At 29.8% G+C, this 20,460-nt stretch overlaps 1 protein-coding gene across 4 annotated transcripts; it reads right to left on the bottom strand.

The window, feature by feature from the left end:
• Positions 1–2,200: 2,200 nt before the first annotated feature.
• LOC136973547 (cystathionine beta-synthase-like) lies at positions 2,201–19,610 on the bottom strand. 4 transcript variants are annotated; one of them, XM_067268277.1, is made up of 14 exons: positions 19,518–19,610; positions 14,956–15,087; positions 14,584–14,693; positions 12,405–12,539; positions 12,113–12,327; positions 11,203–11,364; positions 10,806–10,931; positions 10,002–10,086; positions 7,385–7,568; positions 5,704–5,838; positions 5,525–5,633; positions 5,368–5,452; positions 2,915–2,962; positions 2,201–2,801 (listed from the first exon to the last, which is right to left on the bottom strand). In XM_067268277.1, the coding sequence occupies exons 2-14, from the start codon at positions 15,081–15,083 to the stop codon at positions 2,671–2,673; spliced, it is 1,653 nt and encodes a 550-aa protein (XP_067124378.1). In that variant the 5' UTR covers positions 15,084–15,087; positions 19,518–19,610; the 3' UTR covers positions 2,201–2,670. The 4 variants fall into 4 exon arrangements, with proteins under 4 accessions (XP_067124378.1, XP_067124376.1, XP_067124375.1 ...); XM_067268275.1 differs by lacking the exon at positions 19,518–19,610 and adding an exon at positions 17,492–17,553; XM_067268274.1 differs by lacking the exon at positions 19,518–19,610 and adding an exon at positions 15,172–15,252.
• Between the last annotated feature and the right edge of the window lie 850 nt (positions 19,611–20,460).

Genomic DNA, 20,460 nt, shown 5'->3' with positions numbered 1-20,460 from the left:
TCAGAATGGGGCAAACTCGATAGATCAGACAATTTGATACGATTCACACGTTTATACACCTGTAAAAAATAATATAGATCTTCTAATATGTTATTTTCAACTTATTTATATCGTATATCCACTTACAGATTTTACTCTTGCGGTTGTCTTCCTACAAACGTGTATTATCAAATTCAAAAAAATGTTTGCTCATCATCATTTCTTCAAGCACAAACCACAACTTAGAATGTTTTATACCATCTAACGCGGCTTTAAATGATATATTTAGCATTTGACTTTCGACAAATGCTGAATACAAGTGTGTAAGGATTTCGCCCTTGTTGAAAGGCGAAGATTTGATCAAGTTGACCCGACTCGCTCCTCTCGCTGCTAGTCAGGATGTTGCGAAAGGGCCTTTACCGTATGGGGGTAGTGGTCTAACAAACGCAGAGAGATTCACACATAGACCGTATCTCCTGTTTAGCGCGTTTATTTATATTGAAACATGCTTACAACGGAGGTTGTCTCTGACGAAAAGTTCGGGTCCGCAGTCGGGTGGTTCAGTGTCCGTAGAAAATTCGTTTCCACGAGAAGGTCAAGCTGGAGGCTGGACTGCTGAAATCCTCGGGGGGAAGTTGAGTCCCTTGGTCCCTTTGTCCGCACTTGGGTGGAATTTCGGAGTCTTGATTCGACGTCTTCAGTATCCCAAGATGTCCGGATGTAGATCCTTTGAACTGAGTATTCTCTCTCCAACCTCGCAACAACAACACCAACCACAACTCTACTGCCCCCTATCTTGGGGTCTCCGGATTTTTATATCAAACCTCTCCCCGAAATTTCGGGGTTCTGGTTGGTCCGATCGAGGGTCTAACTCTTACCTTATTGGTTCCTGGTCGGTTGCCAGGGACGCGATTCGGGCCGCGGGGTCGCCGAAGATCCCCGAACTCCCCCACCCGGGCCGCTTCCCGTACGAGTCGGGTCAAGCCCTTCCCCGGACGACGGTCCCGTAATTTACACTCTAAATGTGTTTTTCTGACTCGGAGAAGGTGCAGCTGGGACCGTTCAGCCCCGACCACCGCCCCCTCCGTAGGAGAGCCGGACGAATCCCGCTTTGAACTTGGTGTAAAACGATGACCCAAAATTACCCACGATGTACGATCGGGGATCTGTCAATTAGGTCGGGAATGTGACAATTAAATCGTCTCGCGCACCCATTCCTCGGTCTTGTTTACGGAATAAATCATTGATTTAACGACTTTAGCTCGACAACCACTTTGCCGATAAGGGGGCGAAATCCCGGTCCCACAGGGTTCCCCCCTTTTGTAAAAATGACGCCTAATTTCAGGGCGTCATTTTAGCTGGCGGCATAAAGACGCCAGTCCGCATGTTGAGCGATTTTTTTTTCGATGGACTTTACTTATCTCGATTAGAAGAGCGCGCGACTTAGTAGTTAAGTATGACCTCTCGGACCAACCAAATGTACAGTACCTTGCTTAAGTGGTGTTTCACAATAACAACCCGAACGGTTGACAAAGTCAAAAATTCCGCGCATAAATTTTTGAGTGTCGTACTTAGAATTAAACAAAGTGGGATATCCTCACGACATGGCCGACACCCACGATTTGAGCTGGGATGCTTAATGTACACACAATAATTGATACCGACAATCGGAATAAAGGATTAACATATATCCGAGCGACACCGACAATTCAATTAAAATGAATACCGTATATACTAATAATACAGCAACAACCAAATATATGCGATATATATGGATTGGTTTTTGCTGTCTTCTTAGCATTTAGTGTCAAATCCGACACGATATGATCATAGATAAATGTGTTCTCATTTGTTGAAAATATTATTTTAATTCGTCTAAATTAAAGAATTTTCCACAGATACCGTTTAAAGGTGTTGTTGGTAAAATTCAACCATTTCCACTTGCTCCGAATAATAATTTGAAAAATATTTAAAGAATTATTTTCAAATTTATCTTCCCTTTTATTTCTCCACTATGGAGAATTCATATACATTTTTGTCTTGCGGCTTTCCACAGATAAATACATTGTAGACGAGTGAACTAATGTAACTGTTTATAAAGCACACGAAACGAATCCTTGCATTGAGATTCATTGTGTACATTATGTCATTTTATATATGTAAATACAATGAATATATAGTGTGTATATATATATTTCATTGCATAGAAAAAACAAGCAAATATATTTTGATTCAATAAGTTTATTAAAATTTTCATATAAATTGGAATGTATTTATGACTACAGTTTATTCCGCAGAAAAATTTGTATAAATTTCAATTGCGATTCCATAACAGTATCGAATTAAATTTTTGATTTAAAGCTTGATATATTTTGTTATTGAAATTTAAATAAAATTCTAAAATATATTAAATCAATGTAACAACATATGCATACATAACGTAATGAATTACAGGAATACTTATATTTGCTATAATATATATACTAAATGGAATGTTTTCATCAGGTGTAACACTTAATATATTAGATAATGCATAAGTATAAAGCATTTTAGAAAAAATAGAGTTAAAAATAATCAATTTGGAGGGAATGTACTGCGGAAAGTTTCTCTTAATCTGGTTGTCCGATTAAAAATATAAAAAAGTTACAATTTGATCATGTTATATTTAATTATGATCAAAGTAGGATTCAATCATGTAGATTTATCTGTAGGAGTTTGGTAACGGTGAGATTCCTCTTCACTGGTAATATAGTTCAAAAGATCAATTCTCGTAACCACACCAATCACTATTTGTTTAGTTTCCACTTTATCTCTGGATTTAACTGTAAGAAATATTTAAATTAATATATAATCAATATCATTAAAAGTTTATTCTGTTTATTAATAAGCACATTTGTATAAGCACATTAGTGTTTATATCTATTTCATATAATACCTGTAGTTTCCAGAACTGGTAATTTTACAGTTTCTTTAGTTGTATGTGCTGTAAGAAGTATATCACTTATCACTTAATTCTGATTATAAAATAAGTTTCAATATTGATGATAGAAATTTTATCTTTATTTTTTTTTAAATTAAGATTAGATTGCCAGGAAATAATTTATTATGCAAATCGTTAATGTAACTGGATGGCAACTACAAAATAAAATGTTACCAATCAGCAGTTAAACTATATTAAGAAGGAAATTTTCAAGTTTTGTGTTATTTGTGATAGAATTGTTAAAGATGAGAAACATAAAAGAGAATGCAATTCATCAGAGAAACTGTGCATTATATTTTTCCAATAGTTCATCAGTTTAAATCATATTATCACAAATGTGAAGAAGAAAATAATTTTCATGGATAATAAATTATTATGAAACTATATTTGGAATTTTTATATTTTTATTGACTGCTGATGCTTCTGATTGATCTGTAAGCAATTTATTCATGGAAGAATTTTGTTTTCAAAAAAATTGACAAATTTTCTGAGAATTTTTAAATACCTTTTTGTAGCTTAAACAACCAAGAAAAATGTTATAGTCATAAAAGAAAATATATCTGAAGTAAGTGTTAAAATCTGTTGGATTTAATATAAAATGCCTTCATAATATAGAATATTTACTATTAATTTGTTTCTAAATGACATAAATAGTAGATAAATTTCGATTAACTTGTATGAGAATTCATGTAATATTTATACAAGGTATCTGAATTGAGAATGACAATTTTAAATTGCTGCTAAAATTCAGTATTTGATGTGTTGCATGAGGAAGAGCAACTGTGTAAGTTTCACTAAAATTAATTCAGGTGTCTGGAGTAATTTAGTTGTGACACTGAAGTCAAGATTGTTAAAATGATGTTGGCTCAAAAAAAAAGCTCAAATTGCATGATGATACACCAAGATAAATTCCATTCTGTAAGGGCAGCAAAACTTTCATTGTGTTTGGAAAAAATCCTTTATCACAAAACACCGTAAAGGCATGGAAAGAACAGTTTCTGTCCATGAGAGTGTGTTGAAAAATTACAAAAATAGGAAACCCTAATTTTCAGACAAGAATATAAGGCTTTCTAACAAAGCCCATGGAAGTCCATTCATCAGGATACTAGACAACTCGGAATTTCCCACTTAACTGCTGCAGATGTTACAGAACATATGGCAGGAAACTATAATTTAGATATTCTCCATGCAAAAGCATATTGGAGATTTTATAAATTTTATGTGAAAAGAACTGTATCAATTTTTGCAATAAAACTTGTTGAGTTTATCTTCAATTTTATACCTTACTTTTATTGTGGTTCTTATCTAATTTTACCTTTTCGAAATGTATCAAACTGTATGCAGTTTTGATATAAATTAAGAATTTTAAATTAATATTTTACATGAAATCTGTGTTGTGAATTACTAATTAATTTAAGCTTTTTAATGTGCAACAGAAAAATTTTATTACCATTTAAAATGAAAATCTTTCTATTCTGTTTTATAAAGCAATTAAATAACAGCTATTATATAATTATATATGATATAAACTAATCATAATAAATTAAAAATAGTTAACTTAAATATTAATAATTATGCCAAAAAGTGTAATCCCCACAACTCTGCCTAATGCATAAATGGATTAAGATTGATACACAATGCTAATAAAATTATACAATAACAAGTGTTAATAATTGATAAAGTTAATTATTTTGGCTCAACCAAGTCATACAAGATGATTAATTGAAATAATTGCTGTTAACATTCATTGTCACCTTATTTGTTACCTATGTGCTGAGGGCCTTCATAGTACCTAAACACAACAGAACATTTCCTTTACAATCTAATTGGCAAAATATTATTAAGCAAACTATTCTATTTCTCATAGTTCTGTGCAATAAATTGTGATTATATTCCTGGAAATACAATTTTAACTACACAAGACACTTTAATACATTTCATACAGTCATAACACCTGTCACACAAGCAGGAAGTTATAAGATGAGTGGTCATGAAGTGAAACTCTGCTCTATTCAAAGTTGAAGTTTGACAAAATAATCCAAGTTCCAACTTTTAATTTCAACATATTAATTATTATTATTAATACATACCGTATTTTACGGACTGTAAGACGCACTTTTTTCTTCGAAAAATTGCCTCCGAAATTCAGGTGTGTCTTATAGGTATTTTTTTTAAAAATTGTTTAAAAATTAAGGTGCATCTTATAGTCCGTAAAATAGGGTAATTAATATTACTAACAAATTAATAAAAATCCAACTGTAATCCAAATTTGTAAATTATTATTATTATTAAGCTAAATCAACTCAATTATTTTTGGCATAATTATTGATGATGTATCTAATTAATATAAAATTGAAATAACTTTCTTTATTTCAAACAAAATTTATATTAAATAAAATAACACTTACAGATTTTCTGATCATGCACTACTAAGGCAAAATGTTCTTTGTCCAATAAACGTGATAATTTTCCCAAAGTGTCATCTAATTTTATCTAATTAAAAAAATATATGTAACTTAATACACAGTCATTCAAATTTTGTCAGAATATTTAATAACAACTTACCTTATCAAATTGGTTATATATTATTTCAGATACGGGTGCCGTAGCAATAACTTTTCCAGCAAGAATTTTTGCCATCATGCTTCCTAATGTTATCATTCCCTTGATAACACTAGAAAATAAAAACTTATTTTCAAAACTTTTAAAATATTTTATAAAATCTTAAAGCAATTATTATATACCCTGATTCAGAAACAACTGGTAGCTGATCAAATCCCTCTTTGTTAAGAATATCAATGGCATCTTGACATGACATATTTGGAAGAACACTAACAGGTGCAGCCAGATTCAGACAGCTCACTTTTAAATTCCACCACCTTATAAAACAGTAAAAATCATTACAAAAATAATGCATATGTATAAATACTTTTCACATGGTTTATTAATTAATAGGATTATTTATTTATTGGTTAATTTTCAGTTTAAATGTAAATATATATTTTTCACATCATGAAAAATAAATTTAACATGTTTGTTGTCAGTTGACACAATTTTGCATCATGTGATGCAGAATTACATCAACTGGCAGTGAACAAACATGTTAAATAACAAACAAATTTTTGTTTATGGTATAATTGATTCCTGTTAACTACACAATATGAAATAATATATTTAAAATGAGCTATTATTTATTGTGGCATCATCACAATGCCAGGCTGCAATTTTTAATTATAGTTTTAATTTAAAATATATGCTCTCCACCTCAAATTAGTAGTGTCTTCACCCTCTACATCATACTTTTCTGTTAGCAATAGAGTCATGCAAACTACTTTCAAGGGAAAATTTTTGAATTGAATAACGTGACTTTCAGTTTGCATCAGATGTTCATATATAGTTGATTGGGGCATCCTGCCCCTAATCTTTCTATATCTAGTCTTGGCTTTCGTCTATCTAACTCCATTCTCGAGATTAAGGAAAGACAGACCGATGATAATGGGAATTATACATCTACAATTTTTTCAAATTGAAGCCCAATGAGTTAATTGAATAACAAACAAGATACAGCTACACTAACTTTCTTCCTCCTCTCATAATTCTTTGTACTATGAAGGCAATTAAAAGGGCCATTCAGTTTTATCCATCATAGAATCAGCTAGACCTGGAATGAGAGGCAGTCAGGTAGTGAGAGACAAGGTCAATATATGAGACAAATTGCTCACAAAATTCTTGCCTGGATTCATTCTTGGGTTTTCTAGAACAGCAGATCAATATCTTAATCACCTCAGCCATGCAGCCACATCACTATCAACTTAAGTATGGGTTGTATTCCATGAAAATTTATACAGATTGAATTTTATAAGTCAAAATTTCCTAATGCTTATGCATTTGTAACCATATGCAAAGAATTTGAATGAAGCAGGGAAAAAAATGTTTGATGAACTGTTACTAGAATAATTTATTCAATTTTTTTTATCTTAGACAAGAAAAATTGTAAAATTATGCTTCAAAATGTACAATAAAAAGATTAAGAGACATGACAGTACAAATACTCTATAATCAAAAATAATGTGAGAAATGCCAGATTGATGACATAATTCTATTGGCAATGTGTTGATCAAGGTCTACAGATATGGAACTACAGCTGCTTTCCTAAGTTTTATGAATTTTTAAGTTTGTACTAACTGGCAAAAGTATATGCAAAGTCAAACTTATTTATACATAGCCTCTTAAGACAAGAAATAACTTTCATTATAATAACTATTATTCCTTCTAGTCAGAATATTTTAAAAGAATCAAAAATGACAATATATAATGGATATAGAACAAAGCCAAATTTTTAATTAAATATAATAAATTTCACAAAAAAATATACTCCAAAATTTTTCTTAAATATATTATTACATTATAATTTATAATATTTACCAATGTTTTGCTGCCATTTCACAATGAATGTCAATAAAATCTTTTTCACTCATCCAGTTGTCACTGACAAATTTTGTCATGTAATTACGAATACCATCGGGAAGCAAAACAACACATCGCTGACCTTCTTTCAAATCCTTTGCTGCTTCGAGTGCAGCTACCATTGCACTACCACTACTTCCACCTAAAATAAATTGTTACAAAGTATTAAAAAGATATATTTTAAAGTATAACTATGAAGTTTTTGTACATTATTATTTTGTTAACTTTAAATAATTTTCATTCTTGATATCAATAATTTAAAAAATTTACAGGATATAAACTTTTAAAGTATACTAAAATCAATGCTAAATTATATTATTTTCAATTAGTTTTTTTATAAATTATATTTTACTAAATTTAAAAATTTTTTTATTTAAGTTACTTTATTTTACACTCATTAATAATGTAGTTGTTATGTTATACAGATTTCAAACACATTTAATGTTATGTAGTAACATTTTCCTAAATTACAAGATTTAGGATAATGAATAAAAATAGAGATTTAGTTTTTGTTCATGATTGAAAATTACTGCATCAGTTTTGCATAGTTCCTAAGAACTATTTTCATGTTGCTAGTGTTGAAAGTTCACTTGGTTTTGACAGAATATCTAGATATTACGTAAGTGATTCAAAAAGTAAGGTAACAAGAGCTCTCCTGTACAAATTTTATTTCACAGGCAGATATATTGATACAGATTATTATGGCACTGTCACATATTGTTTTTCAATGTAGTCACAATGCTTTTCCAAACATTTATTCCAATAATATACCAAGACATTGATCCTGGCAGAAAAGAAATCTGCATCAAATCCCTTCAGCCACATCATGATGGTCTGCTGAACTTCCTTATCAGTTTGGAATTGCCTACCACCCAGGTGCTTCTTCAATGGTCCAAAAGAGATGGAAATTAAAAGGTGCCAGGTCTGGGCTGTAGGGAGGATATTCCAGGCTGAAATATTCTCCCACTTGAAGCACCGTAACAAACCAGATCTTTGCTCAGTTTGCACATCTGTCCTGCCTTTATCAAACTCAATGCACCAAACCCACACCTGCTTTCGTGACATGACATTACCACAGTACACCTCAACAAGTTGACAATGAATTTCTACTGGTGAGTTGCCCTTCAGACACAGAATCCAAATTACACTATGAACTTTCACGTTTGACCATGCTTCCGTGAACACAGTCATCTTCAAAATGATATTGTGAGAGTCTGACACAAAGTTTGTGCCATCCAATGTCATGTGTGATAAAGCTATGGTTGTCGGCTGCTACCCTAATGGGAAATTCAAACAAGAGAGAAATATGACATCCGTGAGAGCTAACGTTACCTTACTTTTTGAATCAGCCTCGTATTTCAACATTTTTACTTTTAGCTATTTGAATGTAAATAATTTATAATTAGATATTAACTCAATGTTAAGAATAAAACCTGCTTCAAATTCATGAATTAAAATGTTTTCTATCATGAGACAACTTTTCTACCACAGAACTTACTTCATGCATTCTGTTTGAAAAATTTTTGGGCTGCATTTTGAAAAAATTGTAGACCTATAAATTCCCACTGTCATCCTTCCGTCTTAGATTTCATTTATCTGACTCCTTTCTCTAAGACTAAATATGGAAACCTTAGAGGTAGGAGGCCCCAATTAACTATATATGAACTTCTAATGCAAACTGGAAGTCACATTATTTCAATTCAAAAATTTTCCCCTGAGAGGTGTTACATAGATGACCAGAATGACTATTGTTAAAGGAAAAGTAATATGTACAGTACAGGGGCAAGCCACTATTAATTTGAGGTGGAGAGCATATATTTTAAAATAAATATGTTAAAAATTTTAAAATTGAAATAACATGATTTCCAGTTTCCATTGGAAGTCTGTACATAGTTAATTGGGGCCTCTGGCTCCAAGGTTTCCATATCTGGTCTTGTCTTTCATCTATCTAACTCTGTTATTGAAATTAAGGAAAGAGGGACAGACAACAGTGGGAATTTATAGGTCTACAATTTTTTTCAAATTTCTGCCGAAAAGCAAGGCCACGTTGACCAGATTAGAGTTTTCCTTGCACTATTGTTCTCTTATATCATGGAGGCACTTCGATCTAAAGTTAACATACATTTATCAGAGTTCAGACAGAATTTTCACTTCGAATTTTGAAGTTGCTGTATTTCAAACTAACCGAATTCATTAACATGAAAATCTCTATATCCCCAGCCAGGACAAAAGTATAGCTGTGAACTAATGGGATTTTAAACTATCTGAGTTTGAATTAATGAGGATTTCCTGTATTTCTGATCAAGAAAATTCTTCATCAAATTCCTGAGAAATTTAATAAACAGTTTCTTAATAATACTTGAAAAACTGATGTTTTTAAGTGATTAAATATTAAATTATTCATTCTATTAAAAACAAATAAATAAATAAGAATATCTTAAATATTGATATTAATTTCAACCTAACTATCATTGTTAATAGATACTTGAGTTATGATTTTCATTTGATATATACAAAGTTAATGAAAAATAAAGAGTGAAAAATTTAAATTCTTTAAAATCAAATCATATCTTACCACATAGAAGTGCTTCTTTACTTATCAAAGCCCTTGCCATCAAAAAAGAGGATTTATCTTCAGTCTTATACCATTTATCAACCACCTTTAAATAAATAATCATTATCTGGTTTTTATTAAAAATGTAAATTAATAATATTTTAGCATTAAATAAAAATTTTTATTGATATTTATATAAAGAACTTTTGTTATTTTATATAAATGAAAGTTAATAGAAAAATAATACTATTTAATGTATGACAAAGAAAGCAATAAACTGATTATAAATTAAAAATAACAATGTTTTTCTAATTTAAAAATCATATTTAATAAAAAGAGAATGATAAATGATTTTGTTAAGTCAAATAATAATGTTGATGTTTATTACAATGATTGTTATTTGAATGGATAAAAATTAATTATATATAATTACTGTAAATGCTAAGATATAGAATGTAGAATAATTAAAATATTTGATATTTTGTATCAAAAATCTTAGCATGATATCATTAACTTCTGTAATGTAATATCTAATCAATTTCCTCATATTGCTTATATATTAAATATTTTGATATGGATATATTTATTATATTTTATATTTATTTTTCCACTGATTGTTTGTTTTAATGAAATTTCATAAGTTTTCATTTTTACAGAAAGAAAAAATTTTTCAAATGAATATTAATGTAATAAAAGCAGTTACAGAAAATAAATATATAGATACATTTATTTATTATAAATAAATGCATACATAATATATATATATATATATATATATATATATATATATAGTTGTTTATATACATAAAATATTCAATTTCATACCGATCTATCTAGCACAGTTGGAACAAAATCATAACCAATTCCTTCTACTTCATACATAGTAATTTCAGCTGTGTTTAATGATTCTGGTTGAGCTAAAATAGAACCATGAGGATCAACACCTATAACCTATCAAAATAAAATCAAAAGATATTTATAAAAATGTTTATTTTAATTTTATCATCTTAAAATATATTTAATGAAGAATATTCAAAATTATTAGAATATTAACTTTTGATGATGATTTAATTATATTTGTTATTTTTATTCAAAATAATTTTACAACATTGCAAACATTCTTAAAAAATTAAAAGTGAAATTATATTTTATTGCATTAAAAATTGCTAAAAATACAATAAATTTCATTTAAATAAAGCTTATTTCGTAACAGGATTTTTACCTTACAATTTGGACATTTTTCTTTTAATTTACGACCTACACCCGTAATTGTTCCTCCGGTTCCGGCTCCCATAACTACCATATCGACTTTGCCATCACACTGTTCTATTATTTCTTCTGCAGTGTTATCATAATGGGCAAGAGGATTTCCAGGATTTCGATACTGTCAATTAATAATAATTTCCAATATAATTATAATAAATTAATATATGCTATTTCTGTTAATTTTCTCACATTTACAATCTTATAATAAATTTAAGATTAGACTATATATGATAATAGTAATTAAAAATTACATTTTATTCTTTACACAAAAAACAATTTCAAAAAATTTCTACAAAATCTGCTTTTAGGAATTAGAAGGTTTAGACACCTAATCTAATTGGCAGTTAAGTCCATCTTCAGAATATATTTTCCAAAAAATGGCTGTAACAGCACCCAAAACTATTAAGTGAATAAATACAACAGGTTTTGCAAAGATTTTAATAATGATTAGCATATAAAATCAAATCAAATGTTTAAAATCTTTTATTAATGGAAAATTTTTATAGTGTAAAATCAAATTGTTAGTAATGATTTGTCATATGCATTATGTATTTTTTTGTACAGTACATATTATATGATAAAAGAAATAATACTTGAATATATAACAAATCATTGTAAACAATGTGGCTTTATACAGTATTACAAAATTTCCTATCTATTTATAAATTCTTATATAATTAATGAATTTTAAAAACTTTTTGATATTAATCATTACCAGAATAATAATTTTGCATTGTAATCATGTAATTATTTCTCTACTTCATTCCTTCTTTGTCTATTTGTCTTCCAAGATGACAATAGTTAGTTTGTAATTGACATGTATAGTAAAAGTATGTATAATACATACATAAAAATAAATACTTTACCTGATCTAAAATAATAGAATTAGGAATTTCGGCACATAATCTCTGAGCTACACTAATATGGGACTCTGGTGAATCGTAAGTGGCACTTGTAGGAGTTCTTACTATTTCCGCACCCAGAGCTCTTAGAACATCTACTTTTTCATTACTCATTTTTTCAGGCATAACAATGATGCATCGATATCCTTTTACAGCTGCTGCCAATGCTAATCCAATGCCTAGTTTTAATAATAAAAAAAAAACAAATTATTTATAAATAAAAATATTTTATATTATCATTTTTAATTTTTTATACCTGTATTTCCTGAAGTCGGTTCAATAAGCACAGAACCAGGTTTCAGCTTATTCTCCCTTTCTGCTTCTTCCACCATTCGTAAACCAATCCTATCTTTAACGCTTCCTCCAGCATTAAAAAATTCACATTTAACCACTAAAATTTAAAATTTTCTTTTTTAAACTTGAAATAAAAATAATATTCTCTTTAATTACTTAAACTGATTTATATTGTAATTTCTCTTATTTATTAATGACTATATTATAGCTAGTTCATAAAAACCATTAAAGCTTAATGGCATAGTACAGTTAGTCAGACAGCTAAGGTGGCAAATGTTTCAGCTTACAATTATATGAAACAATATATTCAAGCCTGGATCATAATCAAATTTTCACAGGTTATCTGACCCTGATGTGTCAGCCTTGAGCCTCACTACACTACCTAGATGACTCATTGTGATATTGACCAGACCATAACAAATAAAAAATGTTCTCTTGGCGCACAGAGTAAAAGACTTAAAAAATAAAACAAAATAGAAAGAAAAAATAGTTTAATGCAATAATGTAATATAAATTTTATTACATTTAACTTTAATTTAATGTCCTTATTATTCATGTTAAAATATTCTAATAATTCATTTTTACTGCAGTTTCTCAAATTCCTAATATTGAAACTTCCTAAAATAACAAATTAATTGGGCAATATAAAAATAAAAGTTTTTTAAAGTTAGAATTGTACAAAAATTAATACATTTAATTTAATCATTAGATAATTATTATAGTATATTTTAATTATCATTAGCCATTTAATCACATATTAGATAAAATAACAGAATAATCACATAACTTTACAAAATAATAGCTTGCCAATATCCAATGATATATCACTTAATTTATTCTACGTAGGTTGCAAAATGTGAATTTTGTCCATCTCAATTGCATTGAAAGTTTAACTTATACATTTCAAATTGTTATTTTTCGATATAACATACCTTAGAAAAGAAAAAATGTAATTCTGTCTAAATTATATATATATTTTTTTATGATAATTAAATTTTTACTTAGTAATAAACAACATAATTATGATTTTGAGAATTCTACACATTTTTATATAAAACTTTTAAACAGGATGAAAACCTTAAGAAATCACAATCCAAGTTTAATAAATTTAGACATGTAACAAAATATACAGTAATCTAAGATCCATAACTTTATATGCCTTTTTAAATCTAATGCAGTGATGAACAACCTTTTTTGGATGTAAGCCACAAGTGAACTTTGCAGGCTTCTTGCAAAGCTGCATGCAGCTTTTTCTTATAGAGTTGCAGGCAAGCTTAAGATTGTTGAGTACCAACATACTCTGTAACCATCAGTTCACTAGGTACTACAATAATATGTGCTAATGATATGCAAACTAGTGATAAATAATTTATTAACTTTTTACTGGTTGAGTTGAGTTTAGTTTGAAAGTTCTTCAGCATAATTAGGGTTACATAATAGCACAAGGCAGAAAACAGGAAAATAAAATTTATGTTGTCAAAGTCCAGGGTTGCATATTAGGACCTCAAGGGCCTTGGGTTTTCATCACCGATCTAATGCTTAATTGGAGTAAGATTTACTAATAGTTGCAGTTTTGTTAATAAACAATTATTAGACTTTATATATTATCGATATAACAATAAAACAGACCAATTCCCGGTGTCAGTTTTAGGTAAAGGTGATCTAAACTAGAGCCTCATTGTTAGGAGTATCAAGCATAAAATGTATGATTATCAACACTCTTCATGATCATAATCATGCCGAGTGTTGATAAACATGATCGTGATCATTACTCGGGATCTGGTACTAGCTAAGATCTTTAATCTTGTACAACGTCAAGTAGCACATTGTTGTTATATTTATAATAACCTCAATTCTGAAAATATTTAAATTCATTTTAGTCGAAAAATAATGGCTATACAGTAATATACAGAATATTAGTATTCAGAGATAAGATAAAAGGTTGTCATTTCATAAAACATCTTATCACTAATTCATAAGTACTATAATCTAGATTAATTAATATCAGGTCTGTTAAAGTTGAATGATATAAATATCTAAAATTTTTTCTTATCAATAAACATAGTGATTTCAGAATGTACAACAAATATTAATTCCTTTCATCATTAATATTAATCTTAAATTTATAATTTATTACTTACACATTTCGCAGCGTATTCCATGTTCTTGGGGAATTTTATTAAGTCGTACCAAAGGCGTTCCACCAATCTGATACAAAATATTTGGCAATATTTTTGGTTTCTTAATACCTCTACAATCGATAAAATTATATATATATTTTAAATTATAATTTTTAATACTACTATAAACTGTTTAATTTAATTAATAATTTAAAATAGTTAAAATAATTAATATTTTTTATAGAGAATTATTAAACTAATAAAGTAGCTGCGTATGGAAAGTTCCATTTAAGAACACGTGGTCACAAACATGTCAATTACGTGCTTGAAATAAAATAGATATTGCAATTTCGAAATGATAAAATTTTAAAAAATATTAAATTCGGGACTTACGAGTTAACATTAATGTGAGGAGAATCCCTTTTACCAGCCTCCCAAGTACATCTACTAGGAGAATTCGGACGAATGAAATCGCCACTCGACATCGTCCTCGTTCGTGTTTTCGATGGTGACGGAGACATATTTCTAAATAACAAATAATAAATATGCTTAAATTGCAAATAACGAACTAATGTTTGATCTAATGGTATAAATATTTTTATAACAAACTTTATTATTTCCAAACACTCTACGAATGAAAGAAGGGTCTCTATCATATCAGACATGTTTCTGGGAAAGCGCGTGTTTCGTCTTCAACCCACTTTCAGGGGTTCATTGCTAACTTAGGAGAACTATCTAGGGGGTGTTTAGGGTGCTGCAACAACCCAATGATAGCAACCAGTTCTGCCACTTTAAAATAATAATAAATATAACGCATACCGCATGACTTCAATTGAGTAAGATTAGGTAACAAAAATAATTCTAAGGTAATTAAATGAGTTACATTCTCTGAAAAACGACAAGGCACTTGCTTTGGTCCCCGAATCTGTCTCGAGCAGCACCTATATTCTCAAAATTATGAGTATGCCATTACATCTACTCGCATACAAACATACAAACTTTTCATTAATTATCAGAGTTCCGTATAAAAATATGCCTATAACCTATAAATAATTAAAATGCTAACAGATCTAGAATGAAACAAAGAAAAACAAAGAAATTTTCGTTTATTTCAATATTGGAAGATTAATTTTACAATGAATCTTCACAAAGAATCTACTGTGTTTCAAAAAGTACGTTAATTGTATAATTATGAATGATAAATTATGATTTGCTGTCATAAACATTTTGGTTAATGTTACCTTAGGTGCCAAGATGGCGGCTCGTCTCTGATTCCAGCAAGGAAACAGTGGGACTCACGTTCTAACCTAACCTAACCTATTTAATAAATTACTATAATTATTAGCAACCAAATTATTAGAATAGGTTAGGTTAGGTTAGAACGTGCGTCCCACTGTTTCCTTGCTGGAATCAGAGACGAGCCGCCATCTTGGCACCTAGGGTAACATTAACTAAAATGTTAAATATTTTATAGGCTTACCTTGTAATTTAGTGAAGGAGTTAAGTCATAGATTTAATATCAGCTTCATTTAATATTTCTATACTAAAAAATAGGTTATGTTTTATAAGAGCGATAGTTACAAGCAGTGGTGATATTCGAAATAGTTAACAAAGGGTTCGCTAGCAGAAAATTTTTCCCTGACAATCACCGACATACGAAATGGAAGTTTTGGCTAGAAATAAATACAATACCTTTCCTTGCGATATATCTAATAATCAGTGGCGTATTTGGAACGTAAGTGGCCCTGCGCGAAGACCAGGTAACAATAGTATATTAATGCTGTCGACCCTTTTTTTTTTAGGCAGAGAAATTTTTCACCCCGAATGGCACTGCTGATAATAGACAGATGTCATCATCTCTCGAAATACAATATCCTTTTTATTTCGCTGTCCATAGCCCGACACGTGTTCCACGGCCATCTTGTATTATCTCGCGTGCGTGAGATTGTGGGATCTCACTTATGACTGGATCTAGTTTCAAGAACTCTCTTGAATCGATTGCGATTAAACCTCGTTTCGGTCGAGATTGAAACGGTCGAGCAGAGATCGCACCAAGACATAGTCCCCGACCTTGCTCACAATCTAGAGTGAAATGCTCGGTGCGAACGGGGTATAAGGCTCTAGTTTAGTAGTATTACAGAGTATAATACGTATATTTTAATATATTAAAAAAAAAAAAACAAAACCACTGAGAAATGTTCCGTGTGTTTAACAAGGTTCGGAAAACTGAAAATTTTAACAACGGGTTCGGCCGAACCTGTGCGAACCCGCTGAATATCACCACTGGTTATAAGTGATATCACTATGAACTGATAGGAAAAAAAAAGTAAAAAGAGCGAAAGTAAGTTACTTCGTTGATTGACAAGATGAAATTTAGTTTAAAGAAAAGGTCAAAATCCGCATCAATCAAGAAATAAACTACATTCAATTGCGATATCGAAATCTGAAAAATTACTATTTTATCTGAATACATTGATTTAATATTAGTGTAATCAAATGTGAATTTTATTTTATTTAAACCATTTGAAAATCAGAAAGTAAATCAATTATTTAAGTTTTGAAATGTTTTCATGGTTAATGTTACCTATGGTAGTGAACATGGCGGCTCGTCTCTGAAACAGTGGGGACGTACTGTACGTTCTAACCTATTCTAATAAATTACCATAGTTATTGCCAACAAAATTATTAGAATAGGGGTAATTTATTAGAATAGGTTAGGTTAGAACATGCGTCCCCACTGTTTCAGAGACAAGTCGCCATGTTTGCTACCATAGGTAACATTAACCGTTTTCATATTTAATTTTGAAATAATTTTATATTTAAAAATACTAGAACTAAAGTAACTAGAAGTATAAAATTATTTTTAATTCAAATTCATGCTTATGTTCGAATTCTTGTAGGCGTTTCAATAATAAATCGCTTTACTTACAATAACCATAAAGGAAGCATTAAACGATATTTAGTTATGCTTAGCATTTCGAGTTAACAAATTTTAAAAAATATACTTCGAATTCGAATAATTTTATGCAAATTTTTAAATCCAATCGAGAAAAACAAAGATCTCGTCATCACAAATAATTTCTTGAATTTTTTTTTTTTTTGTTTTAGATTTAGGATTTCGTAAAAAATTTCATCAATGAATTCCTTATCACAATATTGATATTAAGCAAAAGTGATTTACATTGTCAATCATCGCACTCATGTATCAAATGAGAATGTTGACACATACTAACACGAATCCTATTTACTCTTATTTAAGTTGAACGTCACGTGTATGAACTCGATTAAGTATTAAGTATTTAGAACTGCTTTCTGTCTCCAAATACTTATTGAACGACCTTCGTTAAGGGCTGAACAGATAAGATAATAACGAGGTTGAGGCCGAAGTTTTAAACGCGAAACGTGTACGTCGGACGTTCGGCGCCGTTTTCTTGTAAGCTTAGAAGTTTGACAATGGTGTTCGGAAAGTCAGTGGAATCAAGCTCGATATTCCAAATACCATTGTCAAACTTCTATGCTTACAGGAAAGCGGCGCTGAACGTCCGACGTACACGTTTTCGCGTTTAATTAAAACTTCGGCCTCAACCTCGCTATTTATTAGTTACAATAATCTCGAGAACGATAACACACTTGGAAGTATAGTTAATATAGGTTAATGTAACGTAGTAGCCTATGAATTTAAATATATAATTATTTCTGGGGAATTGCATATTTAAGCAAGTAAATGAATATTTGTCTTAAAATGTCCCTATACAGCACTATGTTTACGGGCTGAGAAGTTGAAAATATCAACTCGTTGTTGTAGAAACCTGGATTCGAGTCATTGTTGATGCAAAAATTTTCATGGATAGTTTGACCTGGAAATACAAAGTTCTGTCCTCATTACTGGCCAGTCCCATTGACGTGCCGTGCCAAATTTATAACGGGCACAGATTTTTCATGTGTATATAGTAGATTTGGCCGGAGCATTAATGGACATGGAAACGTCCTCTTAGCGCAATAAGCCTTCTTAGCGCAAAAGATTTAAATAGAAAGCATATCATTGATATATCGATGAAAAATAGCAGTGTTACAGACTCATTCTTAAAATCTATCTAAATTAAAAAGTTTCTAGGAATGTTTAGACATATTTCGAAATATAAATCAGCAAAGTTTTGGATAATTTGTCTATTACAAATTATCTAAAACTATTATTAATTAAATACAAAAAAAATCCTGAGAGAAATCAATGTATTTCAATGTAATCGGAAAGATCGATTGAAGTTTGACGAGCGCACGCTTTGTCACCAACTTCGCTCATAGACTTAACATTGTGAACTTTGTATCGTATATCTCCGGTCTCGGATCAAATTTTAAAAATGCTATTTGCGTCATGACCTAAATCAAAATGTGTTCTATTTGTATTAAAAAAAAGAAAAGACTTAAATCGTTTAAGCGGTTTTTGAGGAATTAACCGACGCATAAATGACAATGTCGTTGCTCCTCTGAATAAATCTCATATCCATATATAAACATCTCAAAAGCCGACGTTATTAATGAGCCAAATATATACACGATTGCTTTAATATATCGGACTATTTTTCTGCTACTATTGGGAATAGTAGCAGAAAAATTACTGTCTTTTAAGCAGATGCAATTATATCATGCAAAACAAAAAAGAAAAAATATATATATAAAACATATAAATAAATTTCATTCAATATAAATGCCAACATCGATTATCAATGATACTGACGTAGCTTATATTAATAAAATTTAAACAAAAAATAATTAAATCAATGAAGAAATCAAAGTTGAATATCCTTATCAATGCGTGAAACATTTCACAATAAATAAATATATTTATAATTATTATAATTTAAGTATATTAAATAAATTTTAAAATATTTTTAAATCTCGAAATAGTCAATTGAAGTAAAATTTCGAATTTTCTAGGTAAAAAAGTGAATATTTACCTTCAGTGAATTGATAATCTCTTGGCAATGTCCCGTCTTCAAAGAGCGAAAAGGTGAATAACGCTGATATTTCATATTATATTTTATCTTAACTTTTTTAATCATAAAATCCCTCTGGTGGAGCTTTTAATTAATCGTATTTCATGTTTTTATTAATGTCATCTCTTATAATTAAATTAAATATTAAGAATATAATGAGATTTAATAGTTATATTATCCGTTTTTTACTTAAATTATTTATTCATGGAAGAAATCCATCTGTTTCTCGCCTGAATCATTGTTTCCAATGTTATATTTGTATATTTAATTATAAAAACTTTGATAAGTTTTTCTGCGAGTGTGGGAGGAGACGATTTTGTTCGCCCTCTTTGAAGCTTAATAACTCCTGTGCTTATTGTCGAAAAGTTCTGAAATTTTGTATATTAGGGGATTTGATGCTATTAAATTTTGGTGGTTAAAGGTCGTCGGGATGAGGGAGATAAAGGAGGGTCGTGTGTCATATCTCGAGACCGGTCGGACGTAACGACGATTTTACTCGTTAGCATTTACAATTTTTTTTTTTACAAAACCCGTCCCTACCCTCATAATGGACCGTCTATAAGAGGCCCTCTTAGTGCCCACAGGGCGGAAAGAGTTAAATAAAACCCCCCTCAAAATTATGTTTTTTTTTTGCCATTTTATGAAAATTAAAAATATAAACAGTTTTTAATAAAAGATCGTTACAGATGGCGTCACATACGCAGTTTTAGATAAATTTTTATATACACAAACGTATGTATTATATTTATACGTTAAATAAGACAAATTTCATTTTAATTTGTAACTTGTATTTCATGGCTGCGCATTAAATATAACTTTAAACAAAGTCTCGTATTATCCGCGTGATTTGAATAAAATTAAAATAAATATAAATCAAATATTTTTATGGAGTTTTTGACGCCTC

This window comes from Centruroides vittatus, unplaced genomic scaffold, assembly GCF_030686945.1.
Source record: "Centruroides vittatus isolate TY-2023 unplaced genomic scaffold, ASM3068694v2 contig_3198, whole genome shotgun sequence".
NCBI classification, from domain to species: Eukaryota; Metazoa; Arthropoda; class Arachnida; order Scorpiones; family Buthidae; genus Centruroides; species Centruroides vittatus.
This window is presented reverse-complemented; position numbering and strand designations above follow the sequence as displayed.